Below are 20,975 nucleotides of genomic sequence, written 5' to 3'. Positions count from 1 at the left end.
TGGTCAACATTTTAGGTGAGATGGCATTAGCCATTGAGAAATTGGTGGGGCTTACATGAACCGAAATTAAAGGTGGAAATAGGTTTCAATCATTTCCTAAATTCAAGGCTTGAACTTGGTATATTTGCATAGATTTTTTTTCTAAAGGAGTAAACTTAGTTTGAAAACTTAATTAGAAAGTCTACTGTGATATAGTTTTAGGTTGACAAACGTATAACTCCAAACTATTACACCAAAATTTAGGTTCTATATAACCCTTTCTATTTTCTTTTACTTATAACCATTTGAAAGTTCAATTTTAAAATAAAAAGTTTAAAAACAAAGTGTAAGTTTGATTGTTTATTTTGAGTTTTAAAGGTCTTTTTTTAAGCTATAAGTTTTGGTAACAAAAGTATACGTATTTATAATTGTCTCTTTCAGTAAGAGCATTTATAAAAATAACATGTATGCTTTTATAACTTTTACTTTTAAAAATATATAAAGTCATTTTAATTCATATCAAACAGTTATAAAGATAATTTAAATAATTTATTATATATAACAATAATAATAATTAAAGTAATTTAATAAAAAATTCCATATAATTTTTCAATACACTTTTACAAGGTAAAAATATTTTTTTAAAAACAACTTATTAATTTAAAAAGTTAAAATATTTCATAAATGTCATTTAAATTTTAAAACTTAAAAAGAAGCTAAACATAATAAAAAATCTGAAACTGAAATTTTATTTAATAATATTGTTTTCAGTAACACTTGATTTCATGAAGAAAAAGAGAGATTAAATGATAGAGAAAAGTGAATAATACATCATATCATGTATCTTACTGATTAAATCTTGATAAAGATAAAGTAATTAGATTCTTGTAATAAACTAAAATTCTAAAATAAAATTCCAACAGGCCCTAAACCCGCGGCCAGCCCGCGGCCCGTATGCGTTGCTGAAACACTGAACACGAGCAAATATTTTTCAAAATGACGATAATACTTTAATTCATTTTTTATTTCATTTTTAACTTACTATTCCAATACATCACATTATTAAAAATAATTAAAAAACATATTTAACAGTAACTAAAAAAAATAGGTTAAAATATGATTTTTCCTTTTCGAATCACTCTCTCACACTGCGACAGACACATTCCTCACACACTCTGCGACTCTTCTCGACTCTCTTCTCTGCGCCATACCTGCGTTTCTCCTCCACACACGTCGCCGCTGGCCACTACGAAACACGAAGGCGGAGTGCAGCAGCCCACTCACGGCGTCTCGTTTCTCCTCCACCACGTCGGTGGCAGCAGCGAGAAAACGCAGCGCAGTGCACGGAAAACGCAGAGCCATCATCGGACTACGATTCGCGGACGATTCCGACCGCCACGACCACCGCGGAGACAGGTTTGTTCGGAATTTGCGTTCTGGTTCCCTTTTTCTCGATTTGTAACCTAAACTTCTGATTTTCGTAACCCTCAATTTCTGATTTTCTGATTTCCGACCACCACGACCCATTCTGTGAATTTTCCCCAATTTCCGTGATTTGTGATTCCAACGTAAGTGAATGTTATTACATTTTATAACTAGGGGGACTGTATGTACTGCCCAAACTAGAATGGGTGTCGAAGGAAGATGAAAATTTGACTTATCCGAAAGGAAATTTCGTTTGGTTAGACTCAAAGAGAGCTTTGCAGCGATTGCAACCCTAACCTCTCATCATGAAAGGAATGAGATTTGAGTGAGAAAGATGGAGAAACAACTTGAGGTGGAACACGATAAAAGAGATGTTAGAAAAGAAAATCTAAACTGTTCTTTTACGATGACTGGTTAGAGTTTTAAAAGGAAACAAATTTTACAAATACCTTGCAATTAATAGGTTAATAAGTTTAATAATTAGAAAAATAATATAACATTTATATCTTTTATCTATTTTTATTAATAAAATAAAAAAATAGTATATATTTTGAGACATATAGTAAAAATTATTACGCAATTGAGTTTTTTATATTGATTATGCATGATATAACTTTTTGACTATTTGAATATTATATTTTTAAAATATTAAAATTATATAGTATATATTATTGTTCATATATTTAATAAAAAAATATTTAAATTTATAACGAAAACGGATTGTTTTAAAGTATAAGTTTTAATTATTTTATGCAGTTTCATAAAATAATATAATTAATATATGTAATGTCCTAAATTGTTATTGCTTATTGCTTTATTTTTTTATGAATTTCTAAAGAATTAATTTAATAAATAATATTCGATTGATAATTGAAATAAAAGTCGCATAAAATTTATTCAATTTTAAAACACATTTTACTACCCAAATAACTTTGCCGAAATTGTTGTTTTTATTTACTAATGGATAAAGTCATTAAATTTTATTTGCTTAAAAAAATTCAAAAGCCAACTATTACTCACGAGACTTTGATATATTTTAGATGTACAAAAGAAATATTGTGAATCATAAATTCAAGGCATAAATAAAATTTTCCACAATATGAATTTGAATTTGTTGGATAGTATCGATATAGATATAAATTTGACAGAGTAATTTGAATTATATTTAGGTTAAAATACTCCATTAATATTCGTTTTTTATCAAAATCTTAACTGTTAATTTTATTTTAACAAAAATATCTAATCGTTACTTATTTAAAAAATTATAAATTTAATTAAAACTAATAAAAATATAACTAAATTAAATTTTGGTAACAAGAACCACCGAAATATTTTATCCTTATATTTAAATTTCGAAAGTTTGTAAATTTATTTTAATTTATTTTACCCTTATATTTAAATTTCAAAAGTTTGTAATTTTATTTTAAAAATTAAAATAGTAAAAGAAAAAGAGAATAAAATGGCATGAGGAATAAAAGAGGTTTGATCCTATCCTGAGCCTCCATATCTGATCAACCAACTGCTCCGCCGCATGCGCCGTCACTCTCCCTCTGCATCACTGTTTTCCGGTCCGTTCAGTAACTTTTGATTTTTGCTTCTCTTGCATCACCCGGTTTAACCTTCCACATATGAATTTGAGGATTGTTATGTGCCAATAGCTGTAAAAGTAAACAAATGATATAATAAACATACGAACATATTGAAGAATAATTGTTTCCTGTAAATCGATGTGTGTATTGGAAAGTGGGTTTGGAATGGATCCTTGTTGAAGAGTTTGCCATAGAGAAAAGCACTGTTAATACCCGGCGAGGCTATAATACTGAGAGAAACCTCTTTCAATTGGTAGAGAAGATAGGCATGTCTCACTTTTTCTATTTCTTTTTTCAAGTTTTGGTGGTTGTGAACTTTTTATGTAGTTTTATTGATGAGAATGTTTAATTTAAGCTTGAATTACTGGTAAGTTTGAGATTTTCTTACTGTAGAATCATTCGTGATTGGCCATACACATGAAATTGTTAGGTTTTGCCATTCAGATATCGTAAGTGGGAACTGTATACTGACAGTTTTATGTAAGTTCCACCAAATTATTAGGTTATTTGGATGCAAGCTATAGTAGTTTAAGACAATGTATGATGAAGATAGATTCATAAAGTGTTATTTGATTGCTCATGTGGAAATTGGAATTGAAATCAGTCAGATGGGCAAGAAATATTGGATATTGTTTAGAGTTATAGGATTAACATATTAGATATTAGATATGATTAAACTTGGGCCAAGAGATGATGCATTGAATTTTTGTATTTGAAGTTCTCTTGTGCTTGAGTTTTTGATGTAGACAGTCAAGAATAAGATTGTGAGTGAAGGAAACTTTTTTTTTCCTCTGTGGTGTGGATGAAGAAACTAATTATAAATTAGATCCTTTCCATAAACTAATTCCCTCTGTATTTTTACTTTATCTGATTTTCTGTTTGAGGAGCTATGCTCAGAGCAATTGGAGGTTTACTCTTTTTGTAGTTTCCTTTTAATTGCAAATCACATACAATTCACCACTCTGCATATAATTTTGGTTTGTAACATGTAGTCTGTCTTTTTTTCCTTTCATATCTCCTTTCTTTTCTCCAATTTTGCTATCAAGATGTTGGGTTTTGTTTGTCTTGCTTTTAGATTATAGGATCACTGTGACACTGTGCAGAGTACTTAGGTGAATTTATAGAAGGATTTTGAGATAAGATAAGAAATGAAGTATGGAGGAAAGAATTTAAAGAGAATTTAAAGGAAGAGGAAATGAAGCCTCAGGAGAGAGAGTCAGATGGGAGGGAAGGGAACTCACAATTAACAAAATAAATAATATATTGAATGAATAATACATGAAAATTAATAAATTAACTCAAAATAAAAGACACAATAAAACAAAATAAATCTAATTTAGACTATGTTGATTCTCAAATAAATTTATCACAAGTTTAAAAAATAATTTGTTTAATAAAAATATTCATTTATTAACAATTTTGATATAACATAATTTGTACATTAAAAAAATATGTATTTCTATAAATTTTAGTCCTATAAAATAAACATTTGGAAGCTGAAAATGTTAAAATAATAATATATAATTTAATGATTTTAATGATTGTACAATGATAAAAAAAAAATTAATGTAATTCAATGAGCTTATTAATCTTTTTAAAGGTTTTTTTTCTCTAATTTAAATTCAATGAGCTTATATAATATTTTTAACAATTGTTATTATCTTCAGATATTTTGAAGAAGGCCTAAATAAAAGGGCAAAAACCCAATTTGTGGGGTTTTCAGCGGAAGAGCTTCCTCAACATAGCAGACAGAGAATTCGAATCGACACAATCTCCGTTTGTGTTCATCAAAATTATCTCGTCAGGTAAATTTTGTTGCCTGCATTTTATCTTTTTATTTGTTTTTTTACATTGTGATTAATGAACAATTGTTTATTTGAGTGTGATTTGTTTTTATGAGATTCAATTCAAACCTATTCCGAATTTGATATTCCATAACTGCGAAAACAAGACCCTTCGAACCCACTTTTCGTTCTGTGTTGTGCTTTGGACCTAATATACCATGTTCATCTGTCCTATTTTTCCTCTCAGCAACTCTGTTTTATTGAGGAGTATATGCAGCTGTCATTCACTTTACATAATTGGTTGAATTCTTGTTAGGTGAACTCTTGATTCCATTCTACACAATTGTCTACAAATATGGCCAAATTATAGTATACAAGTGGATGCAAACTTCATCTTAATAAGTCAGTTTTATTGAAATTTAGTTAGGCTTAAATTTCACTTTATTGAGTAATTCCCAATTGTATATATACGAACAGAGGGTATATATGGGTGTTACATTCTAATATTAATGTTAAGAATTAGGGTGGCTATGGATTAGTATCAAATCCTAACACATAAATCTGAATCAATTGAAACCGACAAATTTGGGTTGGTTTAGATTACATTGAAAAAATCCAAATTTGATCTGTTGTTTTGGATCTTGGATTCTGATTTTGAGGACCCAAATTGATCTGATCTATCATATACATCTTTTATTTTATTTTTCTTTTTTATTGTATTAACCTCTAGAGTTTAGTAAATCTTTACTTTAAGACTTACCCCTAACGTTATTAAGGGAAGTTTTGCTAAGATTAAAATTTGGCCTTTGTTGTTGAAGCTTTCAAGTTTTGCAAATTTGATTTTGTGGCTGTTTGCTTCTGTAGAAGATCGGAAAAGGTGTGTGGCTGTGTGGTTTATAAGAATCTCTTGGCATTCCTAAGAACTCCTTCTCAGATTGGATTGTCAATTTTCATTATCAATATGGACTTCCGAAATTTTGACCCAAGACACACTGGGGAATTATTGAAGTACATCTCCTTCAACCAACACTTATTCACTATTTCGATTGTGCTTCTGCTTACTGTACTTGAACTGTTCTTCATTTTATGATTCTACTTTAACAGGCACATAGATAGGCAGAATGAGGTCCTTATGGAAGCATACAGATCGATGTTCCATGAATTACGGAAACTTCAGGTTTTCACATCTCCGCTGTTTTGATTTTCCAATTTGCAATTTGGTTTTTAGGGTTTGCAGTCTTTGCATCACTTGTATTTTTTTTTTCTGCACTTTTTTTCTTCTACTACCGGTTTAGCAAAAAATAACTCAAAATTGCTTTGTTTATTTTTCTTTTGAGACTTGATCTCAAATTGTTTGGAATTGATAATGGAATGATGTTATTTTTGTTTGTCTGATTAAGAGGATTTTCATTTTTTATTAATTAACACATGATTCTAGTTCATTTGATATCTTATTTTCATCTCATGCAACTACTCATTCTTTCCCAAATCCCTTTGTTCATCGATGTTATCAGCTCTTTATCTGATTTATCTTTTAAATTATATGTTTATGATACACTTTTTCATGGTTTATTGGAAAGCCTCATTCCATTATAGCACTATTTGTGATATATCTGTTTCATTTCTGACTGGCATGCTTTTTTGGTCAAACAAACTTCAAAACCTAGGTTAATGACTCTGCCTACTTTCACGCTGAATCCCCCACCTCCTCATTTGATAGCGTGGTGGCTGTCATGTTACACCACCTTTTTCAGCCCGGGGAGAAGCTGTCTTAATATTTTCAAGACATAATTAACTTCATTTTATCTTTTCTCTGATGACCTTTACATTGAAGCCATGTTCTTCTGATCATCTACATTGACATGAATTATGGAATTTTTGGATTTTATTTTTTAGGTTGAAGAAGAAATGCTTATGCGCAAGATGCATGAAGTTATGTCAACTCATGGTCTCACCAAAATGGTATGTTGATCTATACATCTCATTATGAGTCCATTAAAAGTACTATTCTTTAAGTCTGTCCAAAATATTGAGTTGATAATTTGTATTTCTTTTTTGATGTTTAATAACACGATCTTATAGTTAATGGTTTATAATTTTAGTTCAAAAGGGTGTTAGTTATGGGAACCCATTTGGTATGGTTCTTGGACAGCTTAAAACCTCTCAAGGTTTTACACTAGGAGGTCCAACTTCCTAAGAAGGGCCAGCACAAACTTACGTGAATCACTGTTATGGAGAAACGAGGAGTTAGTTATAGGAGGATGAAAGGAGATACAATCTAATATATAGGCTAAGAGAGAATAAATGAGGGGTGGATATGTTTTGAGATTATTTTGATTGAATTGGATCAGATCCAGGAGGCGTGTGTGGCTTTGGGGTTTCACGGCCATTATTTTCTTGTAATCCCTTCCTCTTTAATAAACAGTAATACAAATCCATTTCAGATAGCATTAGTTTATGTTATTTATTGCTTTCTTTGAGAGTCGAACTCAAGGGCCTCTGACATGCAGGTAGATAAAAAGGAACCAGTTGCTCCTGAAGCAATACTGGCAACTAGAGAAGAGCAGCGAAATGGAAAGACAATCTTGGAGTGGCTCATCCGTTGGAAAGCTCAACCGGTCGAGGAGGCAACTTGGGAGGCAGCAGAGACGATCAAAGAGAAGTTCCCTTCTTTCTGCCTCGAGGACAAGACAGAAACTAGAGAGGACGGCATTGATGGTAACCCATTACCTATTGTTCTTGCACAACCTACAAGTGAGAAACCACCTTTGGTCTACACTAGGAGGTCCAAGGCCCATGTGCCTAAGACTAGCACAAACTTCCGGGAATCACTATTTGGGGAAGCGAGGAGTTAGTTATAGAAGGGAAAAAGAAGATAGAATTTTATATACAGGGAGGGAGAAAACGTGGAGCTTGGCCATTATTTTTTTGTAATTCCTTCGACTTCTGTTTACATTAATACACTTCCACCTCAAATAGGTATGGTTCCTATCATTGGCCTTAGATGGAAGGAAGTAAAGATACTGTAACAAGTTATGTACAAAGGAAGTTGGGAAAAATAGCAGATAGCTTTGTTTTGAATTCTAAGATGAGACTGAGGAGTTCTCTCAATCTGAGGGAAGCCTTTTATGTTGTTTTTGAATTCCTAACCGAAGATTTTGTTCTCTTGTAGTTTGGGATTTCAATTAATTGAAAGCAATTTCGATTTAATTTTTGGTGTTTATATTGAGTCTTATCAATTTTTTTCTTGTAGGTGGACGAGGAATTAATGTTAAATAAGCAGTTAAGAACAGGTGGGTGGCCTCTGTCTTCTTGTGTAAGCTATTTTTCACCGAATTGTAGCAATGTTTCAATCAGCAGGTTTTGATGCTTAAAAATAAAATGCCCATTAAAATACCTTTGTGCATGTTCTATAGCCAGGCTCCCAAGGATGATAAATTGAAATACTACCAAGGAAGTTTGATGCAATTTTTAAGTATTTCCAATTCATTTTTTCTTGTTAGTGCTGAACACAATTTGTTGATCTATGTCATAGCCAACATCACCTAAAACGAAATGCTGGCTATTGTTATTGTTCTCTGATCACTCAATAATTCCCCTTAGTGAGTGCAAAATATTGGTCTAGGAATCAATGAAACACGATTTGTGAGGTGGTTATGGCACTTCCATTTTAGTTTGGGTAATCCCACTGATAGCTGATTGGTTTCTCAACAGGTTGAGTCATGATAAGTTGGATTGATTTTACACTTACTGCATCATTAATTTATTGATCTTTTTTTCCCTCATTCCCCCTTAAATAAATTATTTGGCTGCAACTGGGGTTTGAAGAGTATGAGAATGATGCTTAGATATCTATATTGATGTTTCACTCTTGTGCAGAATAATCGTTATCCTAATGCTTATAGCGGTGGAACCTAACCCATCCCAATTTGAAGCTAAAGAGGAACAGTTCAGAAGACATCAAGTATATAAAATCAACGAACTCTTTTTGTTCAGCAAATTTCTCCTTGTATAGGTTTTATTTTTCACAGTACAAAATACTCAAATTTCAAGTTCACTCACTAATGTGAGAAAGTTGAGTAATATCAAACAACCCATTTGCAAAATCTTGGAATCCATCATTGCAAGATATTTTTCAGATAGATAAAGTATCTTGTTAGATACAAGAGAAAAAAATACTATGATTCCAAGACTTTCCAATTTTATGCCTTCGATAGTTTTGTCATCAGAGCTCTCAATTATAATCAATTTCACACAAATCACAGTACTAAGTTCCTATAATAATCGTGCTAAAAAATCTCAACTAATTTCCTCACCTGTGATCAATTAAGTTTTTAAAAGGTTTATAACTTATTTCAATTGCAACTTCGAAGTTTTAGGGTCAACTGTAACCATTATTATGATTGTATTTATCCACAATTTCTTACAATATAATGAACATCACCAAATTGCAAACCAATTAAGGTTTTCAAATAGGCTTTACAACTGTTTATTGCTAGGTAGTTAATTAGTAAACTATGAAGTCAAGATTCAAAAGAAGTATGTCCACAGAATACTTTGTGAATAAATTTGATATCAACAAACAAACACATGCCAACAAGATCGCATAACCTCGTAAGCCACAGAATTTAAAACATAAACGAAAACAGAATCAGCAGAACATAGTTAAGAGAGTTCAAATTCAACATATATAGAGAAGTCCCATTTTTTCATTAACCATAGCAAACCAAATTGCAGCCGAAAAGAGTGAGCAAATCAGAATATGCTGAACTTGTTGGCATCGCAGAGAGAACCTATACATGATGACATTACAATACAACTACCAAGAAAAATGATGAAGAGAAAAGGGAACAAGGAGTTTGGAAGAAGATGGCGATGACTTAAAAGAATGCAGGGTTATAGCCATTGCTAGTGGTGGCTAAGATATAGTAAGCAACAACATGGCCAATGGAACCCCAAGCCAAGACATCAACGATGTTGAATCCGACAGGGTCATTGGATTTGAGGAGACTGACATACTCCTTGGCACGTGTGTCACCAGCCTCGAAGTGTGTGAGCCCGTTCTGCTCAGGGACTTGCTTTGCCACGTTCTCCCTTTGGAAGTTGAAGAACACAAACCTCCCCAAGAAGAGGGAGAGGCCAGTGCTGAGGCTTATCACAAGGGCTGAGTTGAGTTCAGCCTTCACAACACCACTGCCACGAGGGACCCTTTTGGAAGTGCTCACTCTGGCTGAGCCTGTGGACCTTGTGAGGGGTCTCAGACCCTGAAAGCACACGTTGGAGGGCTTCACATGATGCTGCTTTTGGATGGTGGCAGATAAGGCTGCAGAAGTTGATATCATGGATGAAGCTGAGGCTGCCATTTTAGTTCTGGTGTGGCTTTGCAGGTACAGAAGATAAGAGAATTGTGCAGAATGGAGGAGTAGGTGGATGCAAGCATGTATGAGAAGGGATCATATACCATGAAAAGGGGTGGTTGGAGACACAGATAAGATGCTTTTTGAATGTAAGCCATGGAATCAAGATTTGCCTTCTGACATGGCTCGCTTTTATTGGCTAGTTTTGGATCACAGATATTTTAGTGCTTTCTGTTTGTGGTTTTAATTTGCCACTTGAATAATGAGTACTATAATTGCTTGCTAGTGACCACAGGTGTGATTAACAGTTTAGATAAAACTAAACTCAGAACTGTTAATTTAATTAACACTAATTTAATTAACACAACATCTTTTTATATTCATTGTTAACCACAAAATTAAGCATTTCTTTTGTAGAGACATATCTCTTACCTTCACCAAAACAGTGTTCTGACAGGTTCAGAAGCAAAATTTTAATAGTTGTTGCCATTTAACAATGGTACTGTTTCAATGTTTCAACAATCTTCAGCCATATCTATATTGTTACCTTGAAATGAAAATAGCTTTTATGGTTCAAAGGTGACAGATTAGTTCCATGTTTTTAAGGAATACCGCACGAACATAAAAATAGTGCACTTTTTCGTCAGAAATCTAAATATAACCCAAATACTATATGACAAATTATAAACTTTGCTTCAACAATAATCAGTTTTACCACACAAAGTTCACTGGCCATATCCTGGCATTCATCACCTTCTCAGATCTTGGCATTTTACGGACAAGAGGGGCACAGAGAAAAAAAAAAAGGGAAATCGGATAAAAGTATATTTTTTTGACTTCCAAACCCACCACTATCTGTTATAATTTTTATGCGAAAAACTAAATGCTATATCCCCAAAGAGCAAAATCCATTATTTTTCCCTTTAAAAATTTACTTTTCCACAAAAACATTAACAAGAGAAGTGACTTGCAAGAAGCAAAGAACAACATGAATTATATGCTCCATAATTTTCTACAGCCACAGACAGAAGCTTTCTAAAGTAAATACTGATATTCTCAGCATCACAAACCAGACACATACAAAATATTTACTTTCCATCCCATTTTCACTAACATCACCTTCTAGCCTTCTGTACATTCCCTCCCTTTCCACACACCGATAACAACGTATCCTACCACTACTTTATAGAGAACATGAGCAGGATACTTAATTTATACATAAACCAACTCATCACAATCAGACACTAAACTAAGTTGTCATTTATTGCTCCTTGAATGTTGAAGTTAAATTAGTGCATCAAGGTATGTATAATTCCGGCGCCGGCTATACTCAAGAAGGCTGCCATAAGTGCGATCCCAGACCCCAATAAACAAGGATTCGGTGTCCGGACTGAAAGATATGCCTGATATCTCACCAAAGAAATCAATTTCCTGTTCCTTCTCATACCCACCTTTTACATCATACACATGTACAAAATCTGCAGGCTCTGCCATAGCCATATACTTGCCATCTGAGGAATACCTGATTGAACGGATGGCTCCAAGGTTGCTCTTCAGCACAGCCACTGACTTGGATAAATTCCTCATGTCCCAAATTCGGCAGGTTTTATCCTGGTTTCCAGTGGCAAAGGTCATGCCATCAGGATGCCATGATGACGCAAATGAGTAATCAAAGTGCCCAGATAAGGTATCGACTGGCTGCAGAATAAAAAATATCAAATTAAAAAAATTTCCATCATAAGCTCTCTTGGGATACACCTGAAAAAATAATTGATTGGTTGTTGGATAAAAAGGAGTTACCTTCCCATTTTGGGAGTCCACCAGCATAGCTTCAGGATTGTCTCCAACAATTAGTAGTAGTTTACCATTTGGACTGAGAGAAGTGTGCTGCAGTAAATGGAGACAGAAAATAAATTAGAGAGTAAGGGAATGGTAGAAAACCATTAACATGTACGATCCAACAGAAAGGTTATCCATATTACTACTGGCTTGTTAGATCACCATATTCCAAAGGCAGAGTCATTGACACTCCCATTCTTCATTTATTCTATAAAATGTTTAAACATTTCAGGATAGTTGTTAGACATGACTGGGAATAGACAGCAAATACTGCCAATTGGCCCATCCATATTGCCAATGTAGGCAGCATATCCTATGGCAAAATTGTTCCTGAATGCAAGACAATGTAATCTGATGCAAACAAATCAAAGTGCAATTTCCAAAGGAACAAAATTAAAGTATCCATCTACCAGTCCTGGAGAGGAGAGGGAAATGAAGAAAAAAAATGTCAGGACTCACATTCACAGGCCAGGGAAAACGAAAATGGTTAGAAAGCTGAAATTTCTCCATATCAAAGTCTCTGACTCCAGAATCGTTATTTGCCGCTGTGAAATGAACTGCGCCACTAAAAATCATAAAAGTACATTAGACTTGAAACCTATATCCACAATTCATGTGGTAAAATAACTGGAAGAAGAAAAACTATATACCTAGGAGAATTATAAATTTCAATGGCATTGGTGATAGCATTATCATCAAAAGTTGTTCTCGTGCAAAAGCTAATACCAGGTCGATTTAGGTGCTGCATTCCAGTAACAAAGAAGGAGATAAGATCTTGATATCTGTTGATGGTTCTAAAACCATGAACAATTCCTATGAGGAACAAGTTAGCAGCATCTGGCAGAGTAACTATAAAGCATAAGCATGTACAGTCTGATAGCAATAATCTATGAAAATATACATTTGCAAATGACTAATAGAGAATGAAACGAAGGAAAAGATTAAACAACCAATGCTTATGAAGAGAAGCTGAAAAAATAAAGACTAAGATGCATAATGAAGAAGAAAGGAGTATCAACAGTATAGTACTCCACCAAAATCAAATAAGAATAAAAGGTTTGATGAATGAAGGCCTGGAAGAGGTGGTTCAACTAGTAGGATCCTATGGTTGTACTATTTAACCATGATCCTAACAACAACGGCTTAGATACCATATTAAGAACAAACTGGGGCCTAACCAAAACCAAAAGGCTAACTCAAGGGAAGAGGATTGCCTCATATAACTAAAATGTCCAGAGATCCAAGAGCAAAATTTACACTTACAAGTTACAGGTGTACAGATTAAAAAAGTAAACATCCCTTAAACAATCAAATCATCAAATTACCTTACAAATAAGTTCTCCCTGAAATCCACCGGCGACTAGAAGCTTCTCTCTCACTGCAAGAGTACTGACTTGAGTGTGAGTAAATCCTTCTAACAGACTTTCAGGATGTTTCTGACAATAAGAAGTGATAACTTGGAAGATTAAGATTATGATTGATCAATTTTATCATACATTTATTCAATGAATAATCAGACGTTTATGGTGGTCATTTACACAAGGGATATTAACCTCTGATGGTGCAACGTGCCCTGAAACATTGAGAACTTCTGAACTTTTGCAAGTCATAGAGGACCAGTGCATTATCGAAAACTGAGACATAAGGTATACATCATGCTTTGATGTAGCCCATACTAAATTCCTTAACTGAAAAATCATTTAAAAATTAAATAATGTCAGTGCAGGAGCTACGTATCAGAAATATACACTATCTGATTGTTTTCACTAATTTTGAATCTGTTCTAAGATTTTAAGAAATTTGTCTACAATTTCAACATAAGGTGCATTAGGCACCAATATAGGTAGTTATAGTACTGGTATGCTTATGTTCCGTTCTCAGTCAAATCAACGGGCTTTCATTGGAGGGAGAGTACTGTAGACTTAAGAGAACTTCTGCAAAATTTGCTTATATATTTGAATGTCTTTTTTTTTTCCTTACAGTAACAAGTTGTTAACAACTTCATAGAAATAGAATAAACAGAGGCAGCATGCAGCAAGATGTCACAGTGTACCCTAAAACTTAAAGCATGCTGCTACATAGAAACCAGAATAGAAACAGCCTACCTGAAAATGAAGAATAGTTGACTTTACTGATCTTGTATTCTTTTTAAAGTCATAAAATGAGTATCCTTTTTTTGTGTTCTTACAGTCCTGCATGCGATAATAGACATGTTAAATGGTGTTATACTGTTATGCTTCTGAAAAAACGACCTTGACTGGAGGAAAATCGATAGAAATCAAAGAGTCTTCTTTAAAGATATCAAGTGTTACCTTCCCTGACTTGTCTCCTGAACCAGGGATATTTTCATAATTCTTGTATTGCTCAAGCCTAGTTCGCCGATATCTTTCTCTGGTGATGCTAAGGTTATCCCAAGGGATTCCCTGGATGTCTTGTCCTCTTCTAGCCTGAGCAGCTGTAGTGTCTACTACCTTGTCACTCTGTAACAAAATCACAACATTAGTCCTAGAAATCCAAAGATAACTGCATACATAGTTGACATTTGCTTGATGAATCATTGAAGTGGGAGGAAGGTAATTACACATCACCAATGACTGAAAATGATTAATCATTATAAGAAACAGACTCATCATCGTGTTCATACAACAGCACAAACAGCAATTTACTAACCGAGTAATCAAATTCATCTGCATCAGACTCTACACCACCCCTTTCTCCATCATCAATAGATTCATCGTCCACATCATCTGCCACATCCTCCATTTCACATTCATCCGCCATGTATTCAGCATCACCCTCGTGGTGATGGGACATGTTCTGTCCAACTAATTAGAATTTAGAACCTGTAATAACAAGAATGATGAAAAAAATTAGAAAATCACAGGCAGACAATACTCCAGCAGCCACAATTGGGTCCAAAAGTTACATGTGTAAGTAAATAAATAAATGAGCTAAAAATGAACAAAAACAAGAAAACAATAATCCAGTAACCACAATTTCTATGAACCCATTAACGTAAAAAAAAAAAAGAAAAAAAGAATCTTTACACAGCCCAGAAACTAGGGTTCCGATAAAATACCCTCCAAAATCACACAAATAAAATAAAGGGCACTTCTACGGAAACAAAATGATAAATTGAACAGTTTTTCTTTTCAAATTCATTTAAAACTAAATAACCAATAGACAACCCAGACTTAGGGTTTTGAAAGACTATAGCCCAAAATGACATTACAAAAAAATTACGGCCATTTTATTTAGATAATTTCTTAATATCCATCTAGAAATTGACGATATTTGCAAAAAAAAATACTACAACAAACCTCGTTGTTCTGGAAAAATAATATATCAAACGTAAAATTGAAAAAAAAATAAAAAAAGAATAATTGAACTGAAAACGATAAAAAGGAATTGAAAGTGGAAAAGATTGAAGGAAAAAAATGGAGATTTGAGAGATTGATGCGAACCTTTGTTGGAAGGAGCTGTCTCGATGTCAGTACTCAGAAATGCAAATTAACGGATGAATATAAATAAACAAATTATCTCAAAAGTATAATAAATTAAAAGATTATTAACTTATTTTTCTGCGTCTTTTTTCAACTGTATATCAAGTTTTAAATTTTAATTATTATATTACTCTCTACATCCACCGTTTCCTTTTGTTCAGCTACATGTTAGGGTTTTTTTTTTTACTTAAATAAGTTAAAAACAAAATTTGTTACTTTTTCAGTTTTCTATTGCCACAAAGTTAGAGTTTTATATACTTCCGTTTATATTCTTTTGATTATCAAGTTTAATAAAAATAAAGTTCACATATGAAAACTAAAAATCATATGATAATTGATATCTTAATACGATGAAATAAAATATTAAATTACATGAACTAAAAACATTTTTTTACATATATAAACTAATATAATAGGTATATTATAAAAATTATTGCGTTAAATATTCCTTAACTTTTATTGAATTTTGAAACTTTAGACTAATTTAGTTTTTCATCTTTCGAAATACGTGAATCTAGTTCTTTTAATCAAATTTTGTTAGGTTTATTTAATGTTTTATATACGCATTTTAAGATTGTAGTTGAGTTGTTTATATTGTTTGATACATTCTTACTTTAATGTTAAGTCAAATACTATTATGAAACGCGGTTGAAATGTCAAATAAACATAACAAAATTTGATTAAAATGATTAAATTCACGTATGTCGAAAGATGAATGACTAAATTGGTTCAAAAGTTTGAAATGCATTAGTTTTAAAATTCACTTAATGTTAAGGGACGAAAAACATATTTAACCCAAAATTATTTACTTCTTTAAACATTTAAGAAAATGCATTATTTTAAATCTTAAGTTAAAAAGGAGTCGTTTATATAAAATAACTAAAATTAATTTACACCACATTAGAGATGACAAATAAATTGTCCATGTATTGTCCGAACTCGTTCCCGTTTTGACGGAAAATCTCTACATTGACTAGTATGAGTATGGGTATATTGGGAATGTGGGGATGTACATATCTCTCCTAATATATGTCCTCGCTATATCTTCATCACTGTTTAAATTATTAAAATATTCACAATTAATTAAGTAACTATATATATACTTTTTATTTTTTATTTCTTCTAATTATTTGGTTTATCATGAAACTCATTTGCATCTCCAATATATTTTTCATCTTATCATAACATTTATGTAATTATGTTAAAGTGATGTATCTCAAATAAAAAAAAATTGTCTCACATTTAAATATTTCTATTCTTTTTTAATATTTTTATTTATTGTATATTTTTCTTTCACATGAAAATGTTTAATCCTTTCAATTTAAGTGTTTAATAGCATAAATTTTTCATTTACTAGGTAATATAAGAAAAAAATATTTACTTATTATTATTCATTTTTGTTTCATTTAAATAACTCTTTTATTTCACTAAAACAAGTTTCGTTTCGTTATTTCTCAATTATTGAGTATATATGTTAATATTTTAAAAGTTTTCTTAGATTTCTTTTAATAGTCTCTCAAATTGTTTCTAAGACACACATTTGTTAATTTTTTATATTTTATTTGTTGTTTATTTTCATCATGTAGAATGTTATTTCGATATATTTTATATAATTGTTTTTTATTTTTAACTCATTATCAATCATACTATAATATTTTTCACTATAATTGTATAACTTTTATTTAATACAATATAAAAATTTAATGTAATTGTTATGAATATTTTTTTTATCACCATCAAACATATATTAGAGTTCAAAAGATACAAGATCTATGTCAAATTTTTATTATTATGTTTATTGTTTGTTGTTTGTGTCATATTTATCAAGTGATGTATTATAACTTTTATTAGTGTGATATTTATCAAGTGATGTATTATAACTTTTATTAGTGTATATAAAAGATATTCATTAGAATTTAAAAAATTGAAGTAAAAAAACATTTAAAATATATTTTAATTTGAATATTTTTTTTTCTTTTATATATTTTAAAAAATATTTTTAAAATTTATCAACTAGATTTCATTAATATTTACAAATTTAATAAATGTTTTGGTTCTCATAAAATTTTATGGGATATTCTAATTTAAAATATAAATAATTATAATTTAGTTCAAAGTCTTTGATATGGAAAAAACAATCATCCTCCTAATATTGAATATTTGATAATATTATGTTTTCTTTACCTTAATTTTTTATTATTTTATAAAAAATAATTAAAATTAATATTGGAGTAGTAAGAAAACGGATTCGGGTATGGGTACGAGATTATACCCATTACCCGATGAGAATGAATGATGATGAAACAAAAGTTTGATACCCGTTGCATTTTAATATGGAGATGAAAATATGAATGAATTTTTTCTAGAAGGATGGGTATGAGATAGCGAAACTAGTCCCGCCTAATCAATTGTCATCCTTACACAAAAGTCGACTTTAATTTTATTATTACTAACGATTACTCCTTCATTAATGTTTTTTTTTTAATATTTAGAAGAAGGAAAGAAGTTTTATAAAAAAAATAAATTAAAATATACTATAGAGACCAGAAACAAAATTTAGAATTTAAAATTATTCATATTTTATTAAATTTTAGAAAAAGTTTCTATACTTTAATTTTGAAAATATTTTATTTTAAAATTTATATTTAAAATAAAAAAAGGGGCATTTCTTAAAATAATGTAAACAAAAAATTTATACAATTGTTTATATTTTAAAATTATTTTTTTAGTTGAAGAAAGATACAATACAATATTTTAAAACAATAATATGAATTCTATATTATTTATTTTTTTAAAATAATTTTAAAGAAAAGTTAAAGTATAATACACAAATGATTAGTCAATATTCTATAATGTATTTTTTTATCTTTTTCATTTTTATGATTTGAAGTTCTATTTATTTTTAGCTTTATTATTAAATGAGGATGTTAAAACAAAATCACACAATACATAACATACTTTTTAACAATAATTTGTTTCGATCTAAAATATGATGTTTGTAAAAAAAAATTGAAATTTGAAGTTCAAGTGATAATATAAATTTTATTTTAATTTTAATTTTAATTTATTTTTAGAAACTCCATAGTTTTATATCTCATACTTCTATTTTTTCTATAATTATTGACCTATATGAAATTCTCATTTAATCTTTATATAATTATGATTTTCTACTGATATTTTAAATTAGAGAAAAGAAAAAACTACATCCTTCAACAATTGAATACTTACAAAATGATATTTTCTTTTCTGTTATTTTTATTTTTTGTAAAAAATATTTAATTAATATTTTAGATAATAAAAAAAGAGTAGGAACGTGTGTACCAATGTACTTCTTCGTAGATGGGAGAGAATTCGACAAAAGTTTGATAACGATTGGATTTAGGACGAAAATGAGAATGAACTTTTTACTTTGAGAATAAGGATGAAATATGAAAAGGATGAGAAATGTTGTTATTAACTATCTAAGAGTATATACACAGACCCTAACATTATTAGTTAAAAAATAAACAAGACACATACTAAATGCTCTCCGAGTTAAAATAGAGAAATTTTTTTCTAGAACATTTTGACATCAATCATGGGAAAATAAACTTGTTCCTACTTCATAATAAAAAAACTCTTAAAAAACTAAATACACAACCATGAGGGGGTTGTAAACAAACTCTTAATACATTAGGAGGATGATACTTTCACTCTAAAATCATGCAAATGGTGGATGACTTTAGATGATAGACAACGAAAGCTTAACAAATATGAGCAACTTCATAAACACAAAGAGGAGTTTCAATGAACACTTCACCAAGTGGTTTATGGAAAAAGGAAAAAATTAGAGCTTGAGACCAAACAATACACCTTCTAGCCATTCTCGATCCAGGTCATGAATGAACCAATTCATGTCCATTAAATGTCTGATGGTGTATAATGCAAAAATTTTACCGATATCGTTGAGGTTGAGGATGTTATTGCTCGCAAAAGGTTAAAGGAGAAAAAAACATAGGCTTGAGAAGCAATTGGCAAAAGCATCACTCCAAAATTTTAACAAACAGTCTACATTACTGAACTTAAAAGGGTAATCATGGTAGTTTCAATTTCCATCCAATGTTGCTCACCATGTCAAAAGTTAACTTTTGATGGAGGAACATGCAACTAGGATTTTGACATTCCAAGTATGACTATGCAAACAACTTGATCCTTTTTGTGATGCATAGTGTGATTTTCATTGTGTCAATAGTTATAACAAGAAAAAAATGTTATGTCTTAAATTGGACATTTGATATGATCATAGGCACTGATTTATCATCTACGAATTTACCTCAGATGGATAGGCGAGTTACCGGGAGCATGATTCAGCAAAAGTGTGAGAATTTGTGCATTTTTCACATTATTGGAAAGTAGTGGCGAGAGCCCGGCGGCATGGTCTAGCACCCAGCGACATGTTTCTAGCACCAGACAACAACGTAACTTTTGCTTCTGGCAGCACGTTTTCCACATGGGTCCACATGATTAGTTGCTTCTTTTTAGTAGATCATGCATAACCTTTTACTATAAATAAATGGGCTACATTATACAAAAAGAGATTTGGGAAAAAGTGAGAATGAAATGTTTTTGAATTGTGAGAGATAGAGAATGTGTTATGTGTTAAGTCTTACTTGGGCTTGTATCTCTTTTGGCGACTCCAGCGATCACTCATCTTGGTTCGTTTCCCACCAAGTTGCATGAAAGCTTCCATTTCCTCTTCCATTTGCACCAGCGCCCAACGACATGTTTCTAGTGCCAGACAACAACGTAACTTTTGCTTCTGGCAGCACGTTTTCCACAAGGGTTCACATGATTAGTTGCTTCTTTTTATTAGATCATGCGTAACCTTTTACTATAAATAAGTGGGCTGCATTGTACAAAAAGAGATTTGGGAAAAAGTGAGAATGAAAGGTTTTTGAATTATGAGAGATAGAGAATGTGTTATGTGTTAAGTCTTACTTGGGCTTGTAACTCTCGTGGCAACTCCACCGGTTACTCATCTTGGTTCGTTTCCCACCAAGTTGCTTGAAAGCTTCCATTTCCTCTTCCATTTGCACCAGTGCTCATCTTCCGCTCACTGGTTGAAGCGCCATTCCAATAAGTGTTCTTAATCATTTGTTTTCTCCGTTATCGTCCTTTCTTGATGCATGAAGTCATGATTCTTGGCATTGTTTATTGGTTAGTTTCGATTATGGTTTCTTTCTTGTTTGGTTTGTCCATATATGCGTAATATACATGTTTCCACCGAATAAAATGAACACAACACTCGTTTGTGAATCTTTTGGCAATGGATCCATCGATTGGATCTCTATTAATAGTGTCCAAAGAGAATGAGAGATGAAAGATTTGCGATTTATAAGAAATAATGAGTAAGGAAAAGTTTGATAAAGGTCAAGAAGGACAGTCCAAGAAGAACCATTAGTCAAATGATGAACATGAAACTTTTGTCTTGGGGAATTTAAATATTAGGTTTAATTAGTC

At 31.5% G+C, this 20,975-nt stretch overlaps 3 protein-coding genes across 12 annotated transcripts; 1 reads left to right on the top strand and 2 right to left on the bottom strand.

Moving 5' to 3' along the window:
• Nucleotides 1-1,114: 1,114 nt before the first annotated feature.
• On the top strand, nucleotides 1,115-9,000 carry LOC114183306 (uncharacterized). 9 transcript variants are annotated; one of them, XR_003604344.2, is made up of 8 exons: nucleotides 1,147-1,395; nucleotides 4,661-4,798; nucleotides 5,642-5,785; nucleotides 5,882-5,954; nucleotides 6,674-6,739; nucleotides 7,288-7,756; nucleotides 8,031-8,070; nucleotides 8,657-9,000. XR_003604344.2 is itself a non-coding variant. In XM_028070347.2 (8 exons), the coding sequence occupies exons 3-7, from the start codon at nucleotides 5,739-5,741 to the stop codon at nucleotides 8,054-8,056; spliced, it is 420 nt and encodes a 139-aa protein (XP_027926148.2). In that variant the 5' UTR covers nucleotides 1,147-1,395; nucleotides 4,661-4,798; nucleotides 5,642-5,738; the 3' UTR covers nucleotides 8,057-8,093; nucleotides 8,657-9,000. The 9 variants fall into 9 exon arrangements, 7 of the variants coding, with proteins under 7 accessions (XP_027926105.2, XP_027926090.2, XP_027926148.2 ...); XR_003604343.2 differs by having other exon boundaries at nucleotides 8,031-8,093; XM_028070347.2 differs by having other exon boundaries at nucleotides 7,288-7,495; nucleotides 8,031-8,093.
• A 466-nt stretch (nucleotides 9,001-9,466) lies between these two features.
• On the bottom strand, nucleotides 9,467-10,219 carry PSAG (photosystem I subunit G). The gene has a single exon (XM_028070359.2). It carries the CDS (start codon nucleotides 10,138-10,140, stop codon nucleotides 9,658-9,660), a length of 483 nt encoding a protein of 160 aa, XP_027926160.1. The 5' UTR covers nucleotides 10,141-10,219; the 3' UTR covers nucleotides 9,467-9,657.
• An 882-nt stretch (nucleotides 10,220-11,101) lies between these two features.
• On the bottom strand, nucleotides 11,102-15,587 carry LOC114183292 (putative WD repeat-containing protein C2A9.03). Of its 2 annotated transcripts, none has more exons than XM_028070264.2 (10): nucleotides 15,438-15,587; nucleotides 14,644-14,816; nucleotides 14,286-14,453; nucleotides 14,079-14,165; nucleotides 13,527-13,661; nucleotides 13,299-13,409; nucleotides 12,624-12,715; nucleotides 12,433-12,538; nucleotides 11,935-12,021; nucleotides 11,102-11,832 (listed from the first exon to the last, which is right to left on the bottom strand). In XM_028070264.2, the coding sequence occupies exons 2-10, from the start codon at nucleotides 14,785-14,787 to the stop codon at nucleotides 11,419-11,421; spliced, it is 1,344 nt and encodes a 447-aa protein (XP_027926065.2). In that variant the 5' UTR covers nucleotides 14,788-14,816; nucleotides 15,438-15,587; the 3' UTR covers nucleotides 11,102-11,418. The 2 variants fall into 2 exon arrangements, with proteins under 2 accessions (XP_027926065.2, XP_027926072.2); XM_028070271.2 differs by lacking the exon at nucleotides 15,438-15,587 and adding an exon at nucleotides 15,053-15,071.
• Nucleotides 15,588-20,975: the final 5,388 nt, after the last annotated feature.

Source organism: Vigna unguiculata, chromosome 1, assembly GCF_037176805.1.
Source record: "Vigna unguiculata cultivar grain cowpea cultivar isolate G323 ecotype 2 chromosome 1, ASM3717680v1, whole genome shotgun sequence".
NCBI lineage: Eukaryota > Viridiplantae > Streptophyta > Magnoliopsida > Fabales > Fabaceae > Vigna > Vigna unguiculata.
The sequence above is the reverse complement of the archived record's forward strand: the minus strand, read 5'-3'. Positions and strand labels throughout refer to the sequence as shown.

What these genes read in the sequence shown, in the direction of transcription:
- LOC114183306 (XM_028070304.2), top strand. Translation starts at nt 5,739, where the DNA reads ATGGACTTCCGAAATTTTGACCCAAGACACACTGGGGAATTATTGAA. An exon ending in CACACTGGGGAATTATTGAA is followed by an intron (nt 5,786 to 5,881) that starts GTACATCTCCTT and finishes CTACTTTAACAG; the next exon opens with GCACATAGATAGGCAGAATG. An exon ending in ATGAATTACGGAAACTTCAG is followed by an intron (nt 5,955 to 6,673) that starts GTTTTCACATCT and finishes TTTATTTTTTAG; the next exon opens with GTTGAAGAAGAAATGCTTAT.
- PSAG (XM_028070359.2), bottom strand. Translation starts at nt 10,140, where the DNA reads ATGGCAGCCTCAGCTTCATCCATGATATCAACTTCTGCAGCCTTATCT.
- LOC114183292 (XM_028070264.2), bottom strand. Translation starts at nt 14,787, where the DNA reads ATGTCCCATCACCACGAGGGTGATGCTGAATACATGGCGGATGAATGT. An exon ending in CAGATGAATTTGATTACTCG is followed by an intron (nt 14,454 to 14,643) that starts GTTAGTAAATTG and finishes ATTTTGTTACAG; the next exon opens with AGTGACAAGGTAGTAGACAC. An exon ending in AGGGAGAACTTATTTGTAAG is followed by an intron (nt 12,716 to 13,298) that starts GTAATTTGATGA and finishes ACTGGAATGCAG; the next exon opens with CACCTAAATCGACCTGGTAT.